At 50.2% G+C, this 20,220-nt stretch overlaps 1 protein-coding gene across 1 annotated transcript in view; it reads right to left on the bottom strand.

Annotated features, from left to right (window-relative positions):
* The window catches only part of WT1 (WT1 transcription factor), a 54,701-nt gene extending 34,716 nt beyond the window's left edge, over positions 1–19,985 (bottom strand). The window contains 9 exon segments of the mRNA XM_064289441.1: positions 1,819–1,869; positions 2,900–2,977; positions 12,131–12,233; positions 12,664–12,786; positions 18,503–19,186; positions 19,189–19,258; positions 19,260–19,343; positions 19,435–19,569; positions 19,806–19,985. Coding sequence (XP_064145511.1) covers positions 1,819–1,869; positions 2,900–2,977; positions 12,131–12,233; positions 12,664–12,786; positions 18,503–19,186; positions 19,189–19,258; positions 19,260–19,343; positions 19,435–19,569; positions 19,806–19,985 — 1,508 coding nt within the window.
* Between the last annotated feature and the right edge of the window lie 235 nt (positions 19,986–20,220).

The following is a 20,220-nucleotide window of genomic DNA, read 5'->3' as shown; positions in this document are numbered from 1 at the left end:
AGTATCAACTCAAAAATCTGTGTTGTGTTTGTATGCGCGTGTGCATGTGTTGGGTTTCAGTGTAAAAGGTACTTCTAACTGTGGGTCACAGTCTAAAAAGTTTAAGAAGCTCAAACCTAGGGTCCCAGATCCTAAAGTCAGACAGAAGTGGATCCCAACATGGCTTTGCCAATTACTTGCTACGTGGCCTTGGTTAGGTGGCTTAACTTCTCTTATCTCTTTATCTGAAAAATGGATGGAATCATAGTATCCCTGGGGTCCTGGTGAGATCAGATGGGGGAAGGTATGTAAAGCCCCTTACTCCAGGTCCAGTAACATTCACACCCCTCCTTAGATAAATGTCCAGTTGACAAAATGAAAGCAGAGGTTAGTTGACCTACAGTATGTTCTAAAGAGAGAAATTCATAGTGCGTGAGATGTTACCAAATTAGACAATTGTGATTTTTTGTTCTCCAAAGAATTGTTCTTCTATTGAGATCGTTTGGTCCTTTTTATAAGGCTCTCTGAATGGTCAGTATTCAAGAGACACGTTTTTATTTCAGAAGAATTCAAAATATAGATAATAGCACAATGAAAACTCATCTAGTTTTGTTTTGCTTTTTTCTTATACAGGGTTGCACAAAATAAATTATTGAAGCATTGTGCTTCATCCTTACAATATGGCTTCTGACTCCCCAGCAAGCAACTAATATCACACGTCTAAAGACCTTAAAAGGTACTGCAATTTATCTCAACTATGGAAAGACTAAGATTCAAATACACACCAAGATTCCTTTATGTGTAATTTTTGTAATTACACAAACAAACCCTGTACTCCAGCATGAAAAAAAATTTTTTAAATTGTAACTACTGCTCACTTCACAATCATGTTCTGTCTTTTCATGGCATTGAGTTTGAAGAGAGTTTCTGAGCTTTCTGAGCAGAGGAGAAGGAAGAAAAGGAGAGGATCCAGAAAGAAAGGGTGGGGCCAAGAAGCCAAGAAACATAAAACGAGTTAAGAGTAGTAAGAAAAATAGGATGCTGACATTGTCAGCAGCCCCTCAAATGAAAGCAGGGAGAGAAATAATTCAAAGCAACTTCAGAAGGCTTTTTAGTTTTGGGTCCAGAGAGAAGGAGTGGAGATTTGGATAAAATAGCAGGACAATCTGGGTACGAGACGGGGGAGAAAGATCTAACAGCAAGTCTTAGAAGATGAAAAGCAACTCTGCTGACCATGAAAGAATGATCCAAAACTCAGGACTGAGCCAACAAAAGAAAGAAGGAAGAAAAGAGAGAGGCTGCATTTGGGAGTTTAAGCAGAAAAAATGAAATCAAAAGAAAACAGCCGTAGAAATGTCTCAGGGTGCAAGCTATGGGGCTGAGGAAAGAACAAACACTTGGGAATGAAAAAAAATAAGTCTTCACAAAACCTAGTCATGGACTTAGGGTAAAAATTAGGTGTTCCTTGAGAGAAAAAGGCAGGTAGTATGACTGTAAAACTTCACTGATTTAACAGGAACATGTGTAATGCCACAAATTTAGTACTTTGTGAAACATTCCTGAGGAAAAGAGCAGAGTTCCCATTGTATTATGTTTTTAAATTGTTTTCCAGGTTTATGCGATGATTAATGGCACCACCTTCATTTTCTCCCAAAGCATATCTAAGATAAACAAGAAGAGGCAAAGAGAGAGAGAGAAAGAGTTGGATAGATTCTTCCCATCCCCATGGCACCAACTGCTACCCTGATTACCCATTGTCAGTCCTAACTCCTGCATTGCCCAGGCGCCAGTCAACAAGGCCTACGTCATTTGCTCTGCCATCACCGCATTGTCACTCACTTGCTCTGCCCTTCTGTCCATTTCACTGAGCTGGAGCTCCCAGCAGCAACTCTAGAAGAGAAGAAGAGGTGGGGAATGGGGAATGGAGCATGCATGCTCTGGCAAACCCCCCAGGATCCCAGAATCCTATGAGAAGCCACTAAATACACAGAGATGCGAAGCTATGTGTCCAGTCAAGAGCGCTAGCTCCCAAGTCCCACTGGAGCCGTTGGTGGGGTAGAAGGCGCTACAGGGAAGCTGGAAAGAGATTGAGCTTTGAAACCCAATCTGAGCTTGGAATCCCAGCTCTGACACTTACTAGCTTTGTGAGCTTGGGAAGTTACTTGACTCTCTGAGCTTGATTTACTAGGATAACAGGACCTAGTCCTTATAATATTAGAAAGGTTAACTTAGGTAACCTAAAAGAGTACCTTATACACAGTAGGGACTTCAAGAGTATTATGTCCTATTTCCTATCTCCTCAAACTTGTTGGAAAACTGAGTTATTTTACTATTGAAAGCAAGTCCCACCTGCTTGCCTTTTTTCATTCTCAGGTGGCAAGAGTAGCTCCTACCTATGTTTGATAGCTGTATTTCCCCTATCGTGGTCGTAAATCAAGTGTGAAGAAAGCCTATTGGCATGACCAGGTAGGTACGAGCACGTCTGACTTTGGATTGTCCAAATCATCATCGCTCCAATATGAACTGGGTCCTGGACTTTGTACACCAAAGCACTTTTTGATAAGATAGTGTAACAATTAACATCTGTGATATCACTACCAAAATAAACGCTAAACAAATTTGAATTGATACAACTTTGAAGAACTCCAAATTTTTCAATAAGAAAAGACATAATAAATGTTCTCATTATTCTCAACTCCCCTGGTCCAGACAAAAGCATTTCCTTATTCGTATTCCTGAAAATTTACTACTGCTAAACACAATCCATCAACTGGAGGAGGGAGGAACGCATCGTAATGCTACAGACAGTCATGCCCATTCTTCTGGAACTGTCCTCTCTTCATAAGTTATAAGCATGTTTAAAAGGGTTCAAACAGGTGTGAGTCACTGTTTAAGGACCATGGAATAGTGAAGACCTTACCCCTTTAACGTAGCTCCTAAATTCATCTGATTCCAGGTCATGCATTCAAGCTGGGAGGTCATTTGGTATAAATTGTCACTGTTAGAAAAATATCCAGAGTTAGAGACATATAACCACAAAATATATGCGTTTTTTCACAAAGCGATGCAATTTTACCTTTTTGTTATAGTAAAAGTCTCCATGTTTTCTAGCACAACAGAGCATGCGAGTCTGAAATGATTTTCATTTTATCCCACTGATCTCTGCACATTTACTCACCTCAGGCCCAGAAAAAAGGATGTGAAAGTAATTTGGAAGCCTTTAAATAAACCTCAGTATAGCAAACACTGAAGTTTCTAAAGCGATATTAAACCTTTGAGGGGTAGAGGCTAAAGGGAGTGAAATTTTTTGAAAGGCAACACAGGCTGGATAACTCAACATTAAAGTTAAAAGCCCGGAGCTGAAAGTAAAAAGGCAGCAGATTAATTATTCGTGAAAAGGCCATTAAGTCGTTTTAATCAAAAGGATAAGTATCATGTGGATTACGAGGGCCTGAAAAGTCAAAGAGTGATGGTTGAAGGATGGTCTAATACCCAAGGATGTGTAAAGCAGAAGAAAGAGGATGATAAACTCTATGTACAACTGAAGGAAATGCTATAGGTCTTATAATCCTGGTACAAATCAAAAGGAGTTAGAAGAAAATCAACCCAACTCTTCTAATGTTCTTTGAGGAGAAAACAATGCGTGATCAGCTCATCACTTGCGTTAAGACCCTAAGGGAAAAAAGACACCACCATGTAAACCAACCAAAAGTTGTTCACTCCCTTTTATACTTACCTCATTCTTAGAAAACTAGCACATAAATCAGTTACCGGAAATTTACTAAACTACCAAGCTCTACTAGGAATAAATTTAGGCCTGAACAGAAATGGTTAATTATGAAATTTGAGACTCAAGAGATTAATGGTTTGTCTGCGATCCCTTGGTCTAAGTACCTGGCAGAAGAAATTTTTCACTCTACCTTCATGGCAAAGTGAAAGAAGATAAGAACTTTTCAATATCTAACATGCAATATATCAGATCACAAATCCTGGACAATTTCCATCTTGTCATGACATGCCTTTGGCTTGCTTCATGGGGCAGAAGCAACACCAAATTTCAATTAAGAGGGCGTTTTGTCAGGCCAACCAAACCAACCGGGAACGTAGAAAGGGGTGAGGGAAATTACAGACGTTCGGAATGAATAAATGAACATTGTGCTCACTCTCTCGGCATAGCTTGATAAATCACAGAAGAGTCCATCTGACTCTCATGTAATCACTCTGAAAATTATTTGGAACGCCCTAGTGGCGGGGACACAGGATAAGGAGGAAATCAGATTGCAGGAGGGAATTTCGCATATGAAAAGTGCACTGACTTCCAACTGGAAGTATGTGTAGTTTCATTAGTCAGTGTATATCTGGACCCCATCATTCATCCCCATGTCTGACTGGCTATTATGCTACTACAATATCCTACATATCAATGAAAAAAAATGATTCGTTTCTCCTGCAGCTTCCCCATTTGCAGCAGCAGCCCGTGCTGGTCTGTGCCACTGCATCTCGCAATTCCACGAATTCTTGCTGTAAGGCCGGTGTAATTAATTCCTGAAGGACCCCAATTTTTATTAGAAGTGCCAGCCTGCTGCATTTACCACAGGAGAGTTGCGTGAACTTTCTTTGGGCTGACAGTTCATTAATAAGCAGCCTCCTCCACAATCTCTACTGGTTTTTGTTCTCCCGCGCCTTTTCATCAAGTAATCCATTTATTAATCTGGACATTAATCTCAGCCAACAGGCATTGTATTCCCCAGGCAGCTCTCTATTTTTGTCACTGATTTTTAAAAAATCGTTCACCAACTAAAATCACTCAGCCCCAGTTGACAATTTTCCTAGGCCCTGTTGAGATGTGGGATCCTTCCTGAATTTATTTCATCCTCAAATATGCCTAAGAAAATCACCAGAATTTTCAAGAGGGCTGGGAAACAGGATGAGTGACAGAAGTTTACACACACAGGCTAACAAGTCCTAAATATCTAACTTTATGATTTAGGAATTTTCTCACAGACTTAAAAAATAATCAGATAATTCCTAAGGAGTCTCTATAAGAAATCACTCCAAAGTGAAAATATTTTAAGGGCATTTTCTCAGCTCCTGGAAAGCGAACTTTGTCAAATACAGGGTCCATGTCTTACACATACCCTATGTATCGTCTTACTGGATGCTTGAAAAATGCTCTAGACCTGTGTTATCCAATATGGTAACCACTAGTCACAGGTTGCTATTGAGCCCTTGAAATGTGGCTAGTGGCACATGCTGAAATTTGTCTATATTGAGTTAAACACAATATATTAAAATTAACTTCATGTCTCCTTTTTTATGTGACCACTAGGAAATTTAAAATCATATATATGGCTTGTACTATGTTTCTATTGGACAACGCTGCTCTAGAAGTTTTGGGACCTTGAGCAAATCAATTAATCTCTCTGCACCTCAATTTACTCATCTGACAAATGGGAATCAGTCTAACCTTACAGGGGTGTTGTCTCAGATATGGGTAAATATAGGTAACATCCGTAATGGCTCTTTGAAGACTATACCAAAACAAAAAAACCAAACCCATTGCTATCCAGTCGACTTAGATCTAGATCATAGCCACCCTATAGGAGTATATCTGCCCCATAGGGTTTCCAAGGAGCAGCTGGTGGATTTGAACTGCCAGCCTTTTTGGTTAGCAGCCATAGCTCTTCACCACTGCACCACAGGGCTCTGAAGACTATACGGATGATATATTTTATTTTTTTTTTCTCACCTACCCTATTTTGGATGAATTTTCACACATCACCAATACCTCTCACAACAACTTTGTGCAAACCAAAAACCAAACCCACTGCCACCAAGTCGATTCTGACTCATCGAAACTCCATAGGGAAGGAGACTGCCACATCTTTCTCCCGCAGAGCCACCAGTGGTTTCATGATCCCCATTTATCAGGTGAGGACTGAGGCTCAGAGAGGTAAAACGGTGTACTCAAGATTATAGAGACTAATGCTGGCTTGCCTTCCACCCTTCCCCACTCCTTTGAAGGCATTCTGGTATTATTTGGTCTCTGAGCCTCCTCCCGTCACTATTATTTATAAATAATAACAATAATCACATAGACAAAAGCCTGAAAGTAAAAAAAGAACATGCTAGAGAGAGCATTGTGACCTACTCTGTCTCCAGAAAGTGACAAGATGCAAGATACCCAACACATCCTCTTCAGCTAGCCAAGGATAGTGTGCCAAGATCCCGGTAGGAGCCCCACTTTGTGATTCTAGTTACGTTAATATAGTTCAGCCTCCAAACCCTCAGAAGCAGAGAGAAGGTAGGGAGAGGTGATGGGGGAGAAGGACTTTTAGAAAATCCCCAAGCTACTAATAGGTTTCCTGAGGCCGGCGATAGGATCAGAGCACAATTTTAACCACATCCTCCCTATTGCTGGCTGGGCTCCTCAGCCTGGCTGGCACAACTGTCCAGCTGGAAGTCAGTGACAGCAATCACAATAACTGCTGCTGGGAGAGAACAAAATGTGAGCTCGGACTAAAAACACTGAGCTTGACGAGCATGCTCGCTCCGGCTCTGGTCTCTTCAGGTAATCAGTCAACACCCAGTTCTCATCGTGGAAGCCCACGGAAAGAGGCAGCATTGTTCAAGGAATGTACGGCCTCTAGCAAATAAAGCATCTAAGTATTTAATAACCACTGTAGGTGTCAACCATCTCGTTCCCAGAGGAGCTCAGATAAGCAGGTGGGTTGTTGGCTCAGAGCAACCACAGTGGTCACGTAGGCAGTTCTGCTCCAACCGTCTAACTCCGCCTGTTCGGAAGTGAACTCTGAAATTGTAGGCTGCCAAAATATATCCCAAAGTCATGATGTCCTTTATATACTTTTTTTAAGTAAATCTTTTAAAAGAAAAAGTCACTCGTTTTCTGTGTAGGAAATGTTTGAATTTGGAGGCAAGGGAGAAAGGAAAGAAGCTTCTATAACTGGGATTAATGCAAGTTGGAGTAAAATAAAAGGAAGTCAGTCCTAGCAAAAAGGGGAACTTAAAAGGAAATCAGTAGTAGATCATATAGAGTTTGTTTTGGCCTGAACTGCAGTATTACTGAGTTCTCGACCCCAGCACAAAAAAAGGAAGAAAAAAAAAAAGTCAGCTATCATCTGGACTGAAACTCCCCCGCTTTTCAAAGGCATGTGTGATTCAAGTACATTTTCATCTTTAAGTGTGTTTACTATATTCAGCAGAACAAGGTAGAAAAGTTCATGTCACCACTGGAATGGAACTGTTGAAACCTGGGTTTCAAGGTGGGTTTAACTCTGCAACATAGTTGCTGCCTGGCAAAGTATCATCTTGGTAGAAATAAAGTTTCCCCCATCAGCACCCCCCCTCCGCCCCGCAAAAAAAGCCAAAGAAGGAAAACAACACAGATAACTGGCACCTGTGATCAGAATTCATGATGTTTCCAGCTTTTGTTGGAACAGCTCTGCCCCGCACCAGCAGAGGGACCTGTATGGATTCACCTCTACCTGATAACCCCAGACTCATGCCCAAAGGCTGTGGCCAGACTTTCACGCAGTCCTTTTCCTGTGCTCTTCCTTCTGAGGCGCCTTGGAGGCTGCTGGCCGAGAAATTTCTGCACAGCAGGCTGTGGTGAATAATTATTTTACAGTCACTCTCTTGGTATTGTAATTTCTCTCAAGCTCACCAGCGAACCAAAAGAAAAGCCCTCTGGGGATTCAACTTCTATTAATAAACACTTGGTCAGCACAAAAGTTACAGGAATATTTGAAACGAAATATTTCCCCCTCCCTGGAAACAAATCCAATTCAGGCCTGTGGCTTTGATGGCACTGCCAACCACCTGGAGACCATTCGAGCCTTCCACCTTCATGCCTACTAATGTGAGAAACAAATATTAGCATCTCACTAATTTAAAATACAGTATAAAGTATTTTTTTTTATAAATTACATGGACCCACAAGCAAGAAGAGGTAAGATTAATTATGATTTCATTTTCTTGGGCACAGGTTAAACAGGTTGTCTGTGCTGAATGCCAATCTAAATTGGGGATCATGCCTGTCCAACTGACCTGTGAATCCCAAGATTCCCCAGAAATTCCCTGGCTGATAGGTTTTTCGCACATCTAAACTTCCCAACTAAAAGGCAATCTACTGGTAACAGGCTCCACTATCAACTGTATCATTTGTGAATCATCAACATTCAATTAGAAATATTCAAATCAGCAATTATTACTCCCAGGGATAGAGTAGTTTTACCTGCTATAGGGCAAAAGGAGTTGTTGTCAGCTGCCATGGAGTCAGCCACACTCACGGCAACGCCACGCACAACAGGATCAGACCATTGTTTGTCTTGGTCTGGAAGCTCTGCTGAAACCTGTTCAGCATCATAGCAACATGCAAGCCTCCAGTGACAGATGGGTAGTGGCTGAGCTTCAGGAGTGTTGGCCAGGGATCAAACCTTGGTCTCTCTCATGGAAGACGAGAATTCTACCACTAAACCAAGATGAGATATCCTCATTAAAATTGGCAGTACAGTTGATTAACGAAGGATATGCAAAACTAACTGAAGAGTATAAAAAAGAATGAAGTAAGACTAGAATGTCTTTAAAAATCAGTGTAAGGGGGAAACTTTTTCAAACACAGTATCCTTTTCAAACTAGCTGTGAGGATCAATCCATGAAATGGGCTAAAAGGAGGTCCTCAAGCAGACGAGGCAAAGGTGGCTAGTGGAAGAAAGTTCAAGGAACAAAGGCAGGGAAGGCCCAGCTAGCTGCCTTTCCTAGGGAGAATTAGGGAAGAGGTCTGACTTAACTATGCCCTCCCCACAGGGAAGCATGGTGTCCACCCTTCCCTGGAGCCTTGCCTCTAAGCAAGCACAAACCAGCATGGCCTTGGAAGCAGTTGCTTCTCCTGGATGTGGATGGAAGGGACAAAAGGTCTCTCCATCCTGGGATTCTTTAGGTGCCTCGATTGAGCTTCACCCCAGCAGGTCATACTCGGTGGTAAAGGTGAAGCTGGAGAGTCTGAAGTTTGAAAGTCAGACGGCTGCTTCGGAGTTAGAACTTCAAGAAAAAATTCAAGTCTGTTTCTGACAATGTCCACCAGTGAAAATACTGTCTCCCAAACCACTAAGCGATTTATACTGAAAGCTATGGGTAAAACTAATGGGTAACAGGCCTTTCTTCCCAACGGTGGGAAATAAAGACCTGGGAATGAGACCTGGAACAGATGCCACCTTGAGAAAGAGAATGACACGTAGCCATCAGGAGCAGCAGCAGAGTACAGTAGGTAGGAGGATGGATTCTGAAGACTCAGTTCCTAGTTTAGACACCAACTCTGCCTTTTACTGTGTCACACCAGACAAATTAACCTCTTGAGGCCTTTCGAGGCCTTAGTTTCCCCTCACATTGCCTATCTCCAAGTGTCTTTACATTGATTAAATGAGTCAACACTTGTAAAGTGCTTAAAATGGTGTCTCTTTTTGTTGTTGGGTGCCATTGAGTTGATGTTGACTCAGAGTGACCCCATGTGACAAAATATAACTGTCCCATAGGATTTTCTAGGCTGTGATCTTTAGGGAAGCAAATTGCCAGGTCTTTCTCCTGTGGCACTGCTAGGTGGGCTTCACCCACCAACCTTTTGGTCAGTGGCCTAGCGAGGACTTTACAAGGGGAATAATCCAGGTGGTGAACTGAGTGGCCTGGAATCCCTCAGTGGTTCAGAGCAAAGACCAGCTTTGAAGTCAGAGAGACAAACGATCAAATCTTGGCTCTGAGTCTCACTTGCTGCGTAGTATCAAGCCCCTGAACCTGCTTTCTCATCGGTGGAGATTATATTATAGCACCCACCTTTTCAAGTCCTCAGAAAGATTAAATGAGACAACACATGAGTGAAGAATTTAGCACTGTGCCCAGCAGCACATGGTGAGCAGACAATAAATCTTAGTTATTGTGTTAAAGAGACTCATGCTTTCATCCAACTATGATTTCTGGGTGGGCTTTAGACATAATTCTGCCCACCTTCAAACTGTGGGAGGCAGGGAAGATGGGGGACCAGTTCCTGTCACTTTCCATAAGGTATTTCCTATTCACTGCTCTTCACATCCACACACAAATGTGTGTAGCTGGAACTCCTCAGTTCTGTTACCTGAGAGGAAAGAACTGTTCAGGGCAAAAAGAGAGAACTAGAATTCTGGAAATTTCCTCAAAGTAAACTCGCATCATACTGATTATTCAATGTCGGTATGTATAACATTAAGGAGCACTGGTGGCATAATGGTGGTGCAATGGTTACCTGCTGGCTGCTAACAAAAAGGTTCGTGGTCCAAACGCACCCAGCAGGTCTCCAGGAGAAAAGGCTCAGCAATATGCTCTGCGAAAGATTACAGACCAGGAATCCTGTGGGGGTCACTGTGAGTCGAAAATCGACTCAACACACAGAACAACAATACATCCACCTTTATTTCAGGCTGGGAAGGGAGACTAGATCCCAAGACTGGGTAGAGAAAGGCTTTGGGGAGGTGTTCATTCTGGGCAGGCCGACTCAGGGGGCCAAATACAATACACAAAACCAAAACCAAACCCAGTGCCTCGAGTCGATTCCGACTCATACCGACCAAATACAATAAGGCAAACAAAATCCAAGCAAATCTTTTTGAGAACATCCCAATTTTAGACAGAAAAGAAAATGGAGCTAGAGAGAGAGATCCTGATCTCCGAGATTCGATTCTGGTACATCTGCCAAATTTCCAGGTCAAAAAGAAAGGTTTCCAAAATTACCGCGCGCCCTGAGCGCACAGAAGTTGAAGAGGTGCGGCTCTGTAACTCCCTAGGAGTTCCGGGGAGGGAGAGCGCCCCATAGGAGGGCAGATTAGTGCCAGGTTCAATCTCATAAACCCAGGAGGGACAGTGGGATGGGCCCCTAAGAAGGCTGCTGCCCATCCTCCACCTGCGGGACTGGAGGTCCCCCAGACGGCCATTCTCCCACCCAATCTCCCAGGGCAGGAGCTTTTCCTTCCTTCATTACCTCACTGCCTCCTTCCCTTGACGTCAGCCCCGGGTCCCGCGCGGAGGGGTGGCGGAATGGGGATGGGTTTGGGGCAGTCGGTATCAGGATCCCCTCAGCACCCCGGGGGAGGGGGGGAGGGACAATGAGGTAATACGCGCCCAATGGGGGCTGCAAAGGTCGCGCGCCGCCACTTCCCCCTCCCCGCCCCACCTTCCCGCCCGGCGCGGGCTGGTGTGTGCACTACAGTTACTAGGCAACCCTATCGGAGGCGCGGGACGCCGGCCAAGTTCACCCAAAGTTGAAGAATAAATTTGGGGAGAGAAGGTGGAGGGGGAGCCACATCCGGGAAAAGGGAAGAGAAAAACGGTTGGAGGGAAAAGTAGCTCATCTTCCGCCTCCCGCGAATAGGAGGAAGGTCTCTCCGCAGGGCAGTGCTGTGACCGTCGTCCCGCACAGTCCCAGGCCTGTCCCAGCCAGTCAGCAGGGCGCTGGGAAAGACATCCGCAAAGCGCAGCCGTGGCTGGGGACTCGGTGACCGAGGGGGAAGAAGGCTGTGTCCGGAGGGGACGCGCCCTCAAAGTAGTCTTGGAGAGTCTGGCCCGCGGGCCAGTGGGCGAGGAGGGGTTTGAGGAGCCAGAAGACGGAGTGGGAGGGGCTCTGTGTTTAATCTTTGGTCAGGAGGACGCTAAAATCTTCCCTGCAAAACCCAAGCCAAACCAAACCCGTTGCTGTCGAGCCGACTCCGGCTCAGAGCAACTCTACAGGACAGAGTAGAACTGCCCCATTCGGTTTCCAAGATTCGAACTAACGACCTTTTGTTTAGCAGCGGAGCTCTTAACCCACTGCACCACCAGGGCTCCTTTCTCTACAAAGGACCGTTAAAAAAAATTCACTTCTTAAAGCGTTGCTTTTTCAGCTCTGAACAGCAATCGCTCTCACTATATTCAAGTGAGAACGACCAGGAAACAAGGAAACAAACCTTTCAAGTAGAGTGGAGACCTGATCCACGTCATCTGCTCTAAGGACCCAGGCGGGCTAAAGGCGCCCCGCGCCGCCCGGGCCCTGCACGCCCGCGGGCCGGCGTGACCCGCGTCGGACGTTCTCGCGCTCCCTCCCGGGTCTGGGGAGTCCGACACGGTGCCCTACCTGCTGTAGGGCGTCCTCAGAAGCAGGGCCTGGCTGCCTGTGCAGCTGTCAGTGGGGGTGTGGCAGCCGTAGACCGGGGGCGGCACGGAGTACTGCTGTTCGCCTGCGGAGAGCCGAGGAGGGCAGGGTGAGCGCGCCCCAGAGACCCAGGGGCGCTAGGCCGCGGGCACTGAGGAACGTGGTTGGGGAGGGATCCTCTTCCTAGGCTGGGCCCCTAGGCTGAGCTGGGGCACTAAGGCCTGGATCCCAGGACGGGCAGGGCGACAGCATCCAGATCGTGAGGAGCTAAGCTTCTCACCTCACGCTTCCTTAACAGTCACCGGTGACACGGGACTGGGCATTGGGAGACCTGCTGGAGTGGCGCTGCCCCTCAAATCCTATGGGACTGGTGGGACTCAGTCATTTCTTTCCAATAGAATGGAATTGGGCTAATTATTTCTAAAGCCTCTTTGGATGCGCTCTTCTGCCGTGGGCTAGAAATTCCTGGGGAGCGCGGAAGAAAGGAAAAGGGACCCCCAGATCTTTCCTCTTACCCAGCGAGCTCTGCTGGCCCATGGGGTCCTCGTGCTTGAAGGAGTGGTTGGGGAACTGCGCCGCGTGGTGCGAGGGCGTGTGGCCATAGCTGGGCGTCCCGTCGAAGGTGACCGTGCTGTATCCTGCGGGCGCGGTAGGGAGAAGCATAGCGTCAGCGGGTTTTCGGAGAGACCGGGGCGGCCAATCTGAACCAGAACCCGGGCGGGGGAGTGCCTCCCCCTACTCAGCATTCAGATCCTCCGGAGCGCGTAATCCAGCCCCAGCCTCCTGGGTTTTCGGCGAGAAGCCGGGCCCAAGCCCCGAGGTATGACCTCGGGACAGTTCTATCCTGACCTCCCGGCCACTTCCTAATTTATTTACGCTGTCGTCTTCCACGACGACTGTCGCATTTTGCACCGATCCCACGGCAAGTTAAGTATAAAAACCGTCGCCTACTCGGTGCAGAAAGTTCTTCTCCCCTAAAACAAACACCGGAGCTCTCGCGCCAGGGCAGCGCGGGCGAGTGAAATGAATCTACTCGGGTGACCCCGCGCTGACTCCGAGCTGTAAATCAGGGGCCCGCGCACCAACTTTCATTAATTACTCCAGGCCAGTTAAGCGGCTTGGGCTTTCAATGCGGAAGAGTAATTACCGAGTAATGTTATCTGTCTGGGGCTGCGCGACCCGACACCACTACACCTAAGGCCCTCAGGAGAGCAGGTATGGGGCCCTTCCAGCTGGACCCGCAGGCCTGGTCCCTGAGCCCTCCCTCTACCCCCTCAGGCACACCTGGCACCCAGTAGGTCCTACTCTGACCACTCCTGCGCAGGTAACCCTCCTCCCGCCCCAAGAAAACCGGTTTCTTTTACAGTATGCTGGACATGGCAGCGTACAGGTCCTCTGCCACAGTTTCCCTGCCGAGAAACCGAGGGCATTATCTTTCCCACATATCTGAAGGTAGGAAAAGGAATGTGGGGTTGAAAGATGCGCTCTCCTGATTGTTTTTAAGTTGCTTTAAACATATGGTCAGCTTCTTGAAAACTGTTGTTACCTTCTCAGGGAAAACATCCTCAAGTTAAAATGAGGGTTACATCTGGAGCCCTGAACTACAAAGTGGATCCCTTCTAACCACGCGCAAGCTCCATAGTCTCTGGCCCGAGGTTCAGGCCACGTGGCAAGGACAGCGGCCCTGACGCTGACGCCGATGCCCTGTGCTCTAGGCCACAGCGCCAACCCCAGCTCCTCTGGGCCAACGACCGCCCGGGGTCTGCACGCCCCACTCTTTTCTCAGGAGAGGGCAGACGGACCCCCGCTCCTCCACTCTTGCTCCAGGCCTGATAAAGGCTCTGCAACAAGTGTCCTCGAAGACTTAGGCCAGAACGGAGGGTAAAGGACGGTATTCACACACACACACACACACACATCAAAAACAAAACAAAGAATCCCGAACTTCTCTCTCCCTCCAGGGCAATGGAGGCACCGCCCGGTGTGTGGTATGTCAGAGTGTCGCGCAGAGGGAGTCCATGGGAGAAGGTCGTTTAAGTCCCCCTTCAAGGCAGGCCAGGTCTCATGCACCGCAGGCTGACGACTTAAAAAGCCACCACCTTTTATTATCTGCATGACCCCAGAAGTCCTCCATTTCTCGCGTGCTAAGTGGGCAAAGATAACCCCCGCCCCGTTAGCTCTCAGGCGTGAGCGAGCTAACTTAAGAGTCTTCCAGAGACTTCCTTTTGGTGGCGGAGGCCTGGCCCTGTTTGAGGCCTACCGATGAGCTTGCTAAAGAAATTTGGCTCCAGTCACCTCATTTTGCCCAGAAAAAAAGCTGAATTTCTGGAAAAACATTTTTCAAATAAATGGGAAGGTAAATTAGAAGCGACAAAGAAAGTGTCTCTAGGCAAACCCTTCTCCATTCCTGAACCGATGACCCGGCAGTGGCCTGGGCACCTCGCTGTCCTCGAGGGCAAACTCTGCAACTATCAGTGCGCGGCGAGGACCGTCGGTCCCGGGCTGCAGCTCCCGCGTGGGCCGCTTCGCCTCCACGCCCCAGAACTTGGACCAAAGGCTGCCCATGCCCCGCGAGGCTCCCAAGCTCCTTTCCGAGATAGGACACGCAGACCCTGGCTAGCAGGGGCCAGCCTCGGAACCCCCCCGCCCCACCCCCGCCCCGTCCCTGGGACGGACAGTGGTAAAGGGACCTGTGGAGAGAAGGGAGGGCTCTCTTAATTAGAAGCTTATCGGACGCGGGACTGATTAGAACGCGCTGGGGGGGGGGGCGACGGGTTTGGCACGGAGAGATGGGGGCTGCGGCCGGGGGAGGGACAGCTGGAAGAGGCAGAATGTTCAAAGGCTCCTTGTACAGGCCTTGGAGAGAAAGGCTCCAGCGGCCAAGGTAGCGCATTTCCCACGGTTAGTCCAGTCCGAGGAGGCGAGCGCAACCTTGACCGCTTGGAGAGGCCAGAACACGCCCTGCGCCTCCCTTTCCCGCTCGCGGCTACGAAGGAGCCCGGGAACTGCCTGTGCTGGTCCGGCCTCGGGAGCTGAGGCGTTGGATGACAGCCGGCTCAGCCTGGAAGATGCTCAGAGGGGAACAGAATGACTGGTGAAAATGGTAACTGGGCGGCTGCCGTGGGCTTCGGGAAACCTGTTCCCCAACGAAATACCCTCTCCTTGCGACAGTAGGGAGGCGCCCCTGGCTCTTGGGCTGACCTGTGGTCTCCCCACGTGACCCTGGGGTGAGCCTGGCAATCCCAAGGCCTGGTATGGCGCCCCAGCGGGCCAGGGGGCTCAAGAACTGACTGACAAAATATCTTTTTTTTTCTCCCTAAGCCTGCATTTATCTTGGGGCTGCCTGGGTCCTCCCCCTACTTCTGCCCTGACAGCCCCCCAACCCTCACACTGACTACAATGGGTTCGGTGTCCAGGAGGTGGGGAAGAGGGAATCCATCTAAACAGAGGGGCCAAGATCCCTGAAAGTAGGCACAAATAAACCTGAATGGTCAGGACTCAAATCCCAGCTCTGCCACAAACTGAGAGACCTGTCGCATATCTAATCTCTCAGAGCCAGGATTTCTCCAAGCCAGAATAACGGGCTCCTCCAGTGTCTGGCTCTAGAGGAGCCTTTGTTGCAAAGGCTTTAGAGGAGCATTCGTTGTCTCAATTAATATTCAATCCCCAGTGCCCTGCACAGTGCCTGGCACAGAGCAGGCATCAGTAAATGTTTGCTAAACTAATGTTTAGTGGTAATGTTGGAATGCCACCTATAATATTTAAGAAACAAACAAACAAAAATGAACACTCTTGAAAAACCTTCTTGGGGAGGGAGGGATCTGGAGACAACCTCTCCTACCTCCCCCCCCCCCCAATCCTCTCCCCTAGAGTTGGCCACTGTGCACTGAAGGCCATTCTCACATTTTGGGAGAAGACTGATGCCCTTGCCTCCCCCAAGCCTCATCTGTGCTCAGGTGGTGGAGCTCTAGGAGCTTTGGAGTTCCTTGAGGTGGGGGGCAGGAACCCCAGTAATCCAGAGAATAAATCTGGAATCAGGAAACCTAGAGTGCCCATCCTGCTAGCCAATGCTAGAGCTGGGCTAGAGTGGCTTCTCCCATCTCATTCCAGCTCCCATCTGCTGAGTGAGCAAAAAAGGGCTGGGCATGCTCTACCCATTTATGTTTTTATTGCAGGAGAAAACAAAACCCACAGAAACCCTGGCTTACAGGCTGAGAGACCCGAGTCTGGGGCGGGCTTTCCATTCGGCCTGTCTCTCGGGTGGAGGTGAGGAAGGGAAGGAGGAGCTCACTCACCTGCAGGTTCTGATGGCCAGCTTGCAAGCCCATTTTTTCTGTGGCAACTGAGCCTGCCTACTCAAGAGGAATCCGGCCCCTCCCCCCAAGTATAGTGCCCCTGGCTGCAAAGCCCAGGGCCCTGCGACCCACGCCAGTTGAGGATATCCTGGGCACCAGACCTCCCCGCCCTCAAGAAGGCTGGGCACAGAAGTTCAAACCGAAGCAACTGAGCCCAGGTTCCAAAAATCACTGCCGAACCTAAATGGACTCAAAACATAACGGCAAAGTAGTATTTTCTGCCCCAGGGGGTTAAATCAAACAGCTTTTTAGGCCTCTCCAAATAGCACACATCTACACGCTGGCTCTCAACACACACCTGCCTGCCAGCCGCGCTGTTTCTGGCCCAGTCGTCTAGGTGGGCTGCCACTTCTGTACTTAGTCTCTCAAGCCGAGAAAAGCGGGTTTCTACTTCTCCAGTGTAGACCTTAAGGGGGAACCCAATCTCCAGGTCGCCCATCTCCTCTTACAGATGAGGAAAGTGAGACCTGGAGACTTACCAAAGGTCTAACACCAACCTGCTAATTCGAGGTGGCACGATTCTGGAACAGTAGTTTCCGGACTATTCAGCCTGATGCGATCGCCACTAAGCAGTTCTGACATCCTTTGAGTTCAAAACACTAATTCTATTTCCGAAGGACCTAGAGTGGAGAGACCCCTTGGGTTGGCCTGGGGTTGGTTCCTCTAGGAGTTGCGGATCCCAGATTCCCCTGGCAAAGAGGGGAGAGCGGTTTCGGTTTCACAGGACGGGTGGGCCAGGTGCTCCCGGCTGGACTAAGGAAGACAAGGCCTGGGGAGACGCGTTTAGAAGGCGTGGGCGGCGGCGGGCCCTACAGAGCCCTTCTCTGTCGCCTCGCACCTCCTGCAAACCTTATACACTCAGTTCCTCCATGCCCACGCATCTTAAAAACATCCCAGTCCCTAAGCCTGCGCGAATTTTTGCTCCATGAAAAGCATCGGCCATTGCGTTAGCAAAGAGTTTCCTAAGATAGCGCGTCATCCCGAATTGGTTTAGGTTCTCAACAGTACAGAAATCGAATTAGAATAAATGTATAGACTTAACTACAGGGGCTCGGCACGGGCGGTTCCGCGCTGGCCCGGGGGAAGAGGGCAAGCGGGCGCCCGCGCAGGATGAGAAAACATCCAGTCGTGTCCCTCCGTGTACAGGGGCTGACGACCACAAATAAACTGCCCTGTTCTCACCCCAGGGTCTTGGGCCCCGCGTCTATGCGATGAGGAAGTGCCCAAGGCGCTGGAACGCCGGTGCTCCAGCCTCAGTCCACTCCCTTGGATAGAACTCGATCTCCCTTAGCTCAGAATCGGATAAGCTGTGTTCTCGTCCATCTCCCGAGCCCGCGTGGCCGCCGCGCCCCACCGCCTGAGCCGGAACCTGGGAGAGATCCGCTTCTATACCGACTTGCGCGGGAGCCATACGCGGACAAGAGCATGGTTCCGGGAAAACCACTGTTAAGTGGCTGGACCGTTCATTTACTCGTTCTTGCGTTCCATGGTACTTATTGTGCGCCTACTGCGTACCAACAACTTAATGGCCAGAGTGACTCCTGAACATCTCGGCGGGGCAGAGGCAGCAGATACTGCTCATCCCACGCTGGTCCCACTCCGAATCCAAGCTAGACTCCTGAAGCCTACAGCCTGGGCACAATTTGGTTGGGCCATAAGTAGCAAAACCTCTTCCTGAAGTGGAGCATCATGAGACTGCATCGGCATTCCGCAACTCAGAATCTCCCAAGGTCCGAGAGGCCCCAGTCGGCCTCCCGGCTCATGCGAACAGTCCAGCTCCACGCCCTGCTGTGGAAGGAGTCGGCGGTTGCTCCTTCTCCCGGGCATTCCCCCTCATCTCCCCGGCCGGCCGTCGCTTCCGCTGCCCTCGCGGCCCACAAGGAGGCAGCTGGGTAAAAGCTGGGGACCGGGAAGGGGCAGGAAAGAGGAAAGCCTGCGCGGGGCGAGAGACCCCGGCGCCACCACCCCGCGAGCAGGGGGCGCTCCCCGGCCGGCTTACCCTGGTTGCGAATAGCGGGCTGGCTCTCGAGGCAGCTGGGCAGGTAGGGCGCGTTGGGAAACATCCTGGCCTGGCCAGAGGACGCCTGGCTGGGCGGAGGAGGACCGAAGGGTCCGTAGCGACAAGCTCCAGCGGTGCCGGTGAACTGGCCGGAGAAGTGGACGGTGAAGGCGCTCAGGCACTGCTCCTCGTGCGGCTCCGCGCCGCCCCAGCTCGGCTCCTGTTTAATGAAGGAGTGAGGTGGCGGCGGCGGAGGGGGCGGCGGAGGAGCCGGCGGCGGCGCCGGACCGCCCAGCGAACCGTAAGCCGAGGCGCCTGGGGGCGCGAAGTCCAGGACCGGCGCCCACTGCGCAGCGCCGCTCACCGGCAGGGCGCAGCCGCCGCCGCCACCCAGCGAGGGGACGGCTGGCAACAGAGCGTTCAGGTCCCGCACGTCGGAGCCCATCTGTTGTGTCTCAGCCCCGGACGCCCCGCGGCTCCTCCGGCCCTGCAGACGCGCGGCGCTCGACTCGGCGGCGCCTAACTTGGCCCAGATGGTTCCCGAACCCCGAATTCCAGGCTGCTCGGGCTGCTGAAGGCACCCGGGCCCCGGGCGGAGCGCGCGCGGTGACGCCTGCTCCGGGGCACACGTGGAAGCCGGCTCCTGGGGCAGGAGGAAGTCCAGGATCGCGCCGAAAAGGCGGCGGGCCCGGGCTCCTGGGCTGCCGTCCCGGCTCTGGCTGGCTGGGTGGGTGGGTGAGTGGGAGGGAGGGCGGGAAGGGGAAGGGAGGAGCGGGCAGGCGGTCGGGGTGCGGAGAGCCCCCGGGTGTGGGCGCTGCCTTGAACTCCTTACCCTAGCTGCCTAACTGCCCCCGGCTTCTCAAAGCTCAAATAAGAGGAGCCGGCGACGGGGGAGGAGGAGGAGCCAGGAGGCTTGGCCGCTCCGTTCACACCGCGGCCCGAGCCAGACCCCGCAGCGCGCAGCTCCTTGGGGGGCGCCCTAGCAGAGGGGGCGGGGGGCGGGCCGGAGGGAGCGTTTCTCTCGGAGACACCCTCCTCTCCTTACTCGCCACTCTCACTCGACTAGCCTGTGGGGCGCAACCCCCCTTCTCTTCTTGGACTTCGAGAGTGTGGGAGCCTCGCGGTGATGAGAGGCCCTCCAGGTGAGCAGTGAGTGTCCCCTCTGCACCCGGGTGTGTTGGGGTTAGTGGGGGGGGGTGTTAATCTGAGAGGGCGGGTTGGAGGGAGGAGCAGGTGGGCTCGGCGAGGGCGGGAACTTCGAGAAAGCGCAGAGAACTTTCCTGGAGTTCAAAGAGGCGGATACCCTTGCGCTGCTCCGGCTAGTCCGGCTCCGGTTCAGGAGCCGGTAGGCTGGAGTGTTGGCCATAATCTCGGGGTCACTGGGGGGCGGCCCCTTATGGGTTCCGGAGGCCCTGGGCTCGAGATGAATGTGCCCCGGCTGGGTGACTGCGAAGGGTTGCATCAGTTGGGATAAATGGGGCATGTTTCGATTGCCTGGTGGTTGGTTACTTGAAGTTTTGAACCCGGAGGAGGGAGGTTGCCGCCTATTTAAAACCGGTGTCAGCTGGAATTCGTCGTCCTTTCTAGTGGGGACTATCGAATTCTACGGTGAAGCTGGGGAAACCCCCGCTAGTTTGGGAGGGAAGCACACCCCTGGGAAATGCTCAGAGCCTGCGTATATTCTGGCGGGACCGTCCTGGAACCGAGCTGGATTGTTG

This window comes from Loxodonta africana, chromosome 7 (genome assembly GCF_030014295.1).
Source record: "Loxodonta africana isolate mLoxAfr1 chromosome 7, mLoxAfr1.hap2, whole genome shotgun sequence".
Lineage (NCBI taxonomy): Eukaryota > Metazoa > Chordata > Mammalia > Proboscidea > Elephantidae > Loxodonta > Loxodonta africana.
This window is presented reverse-complemented; position numbering and strand designations above follow the sequence as displayed.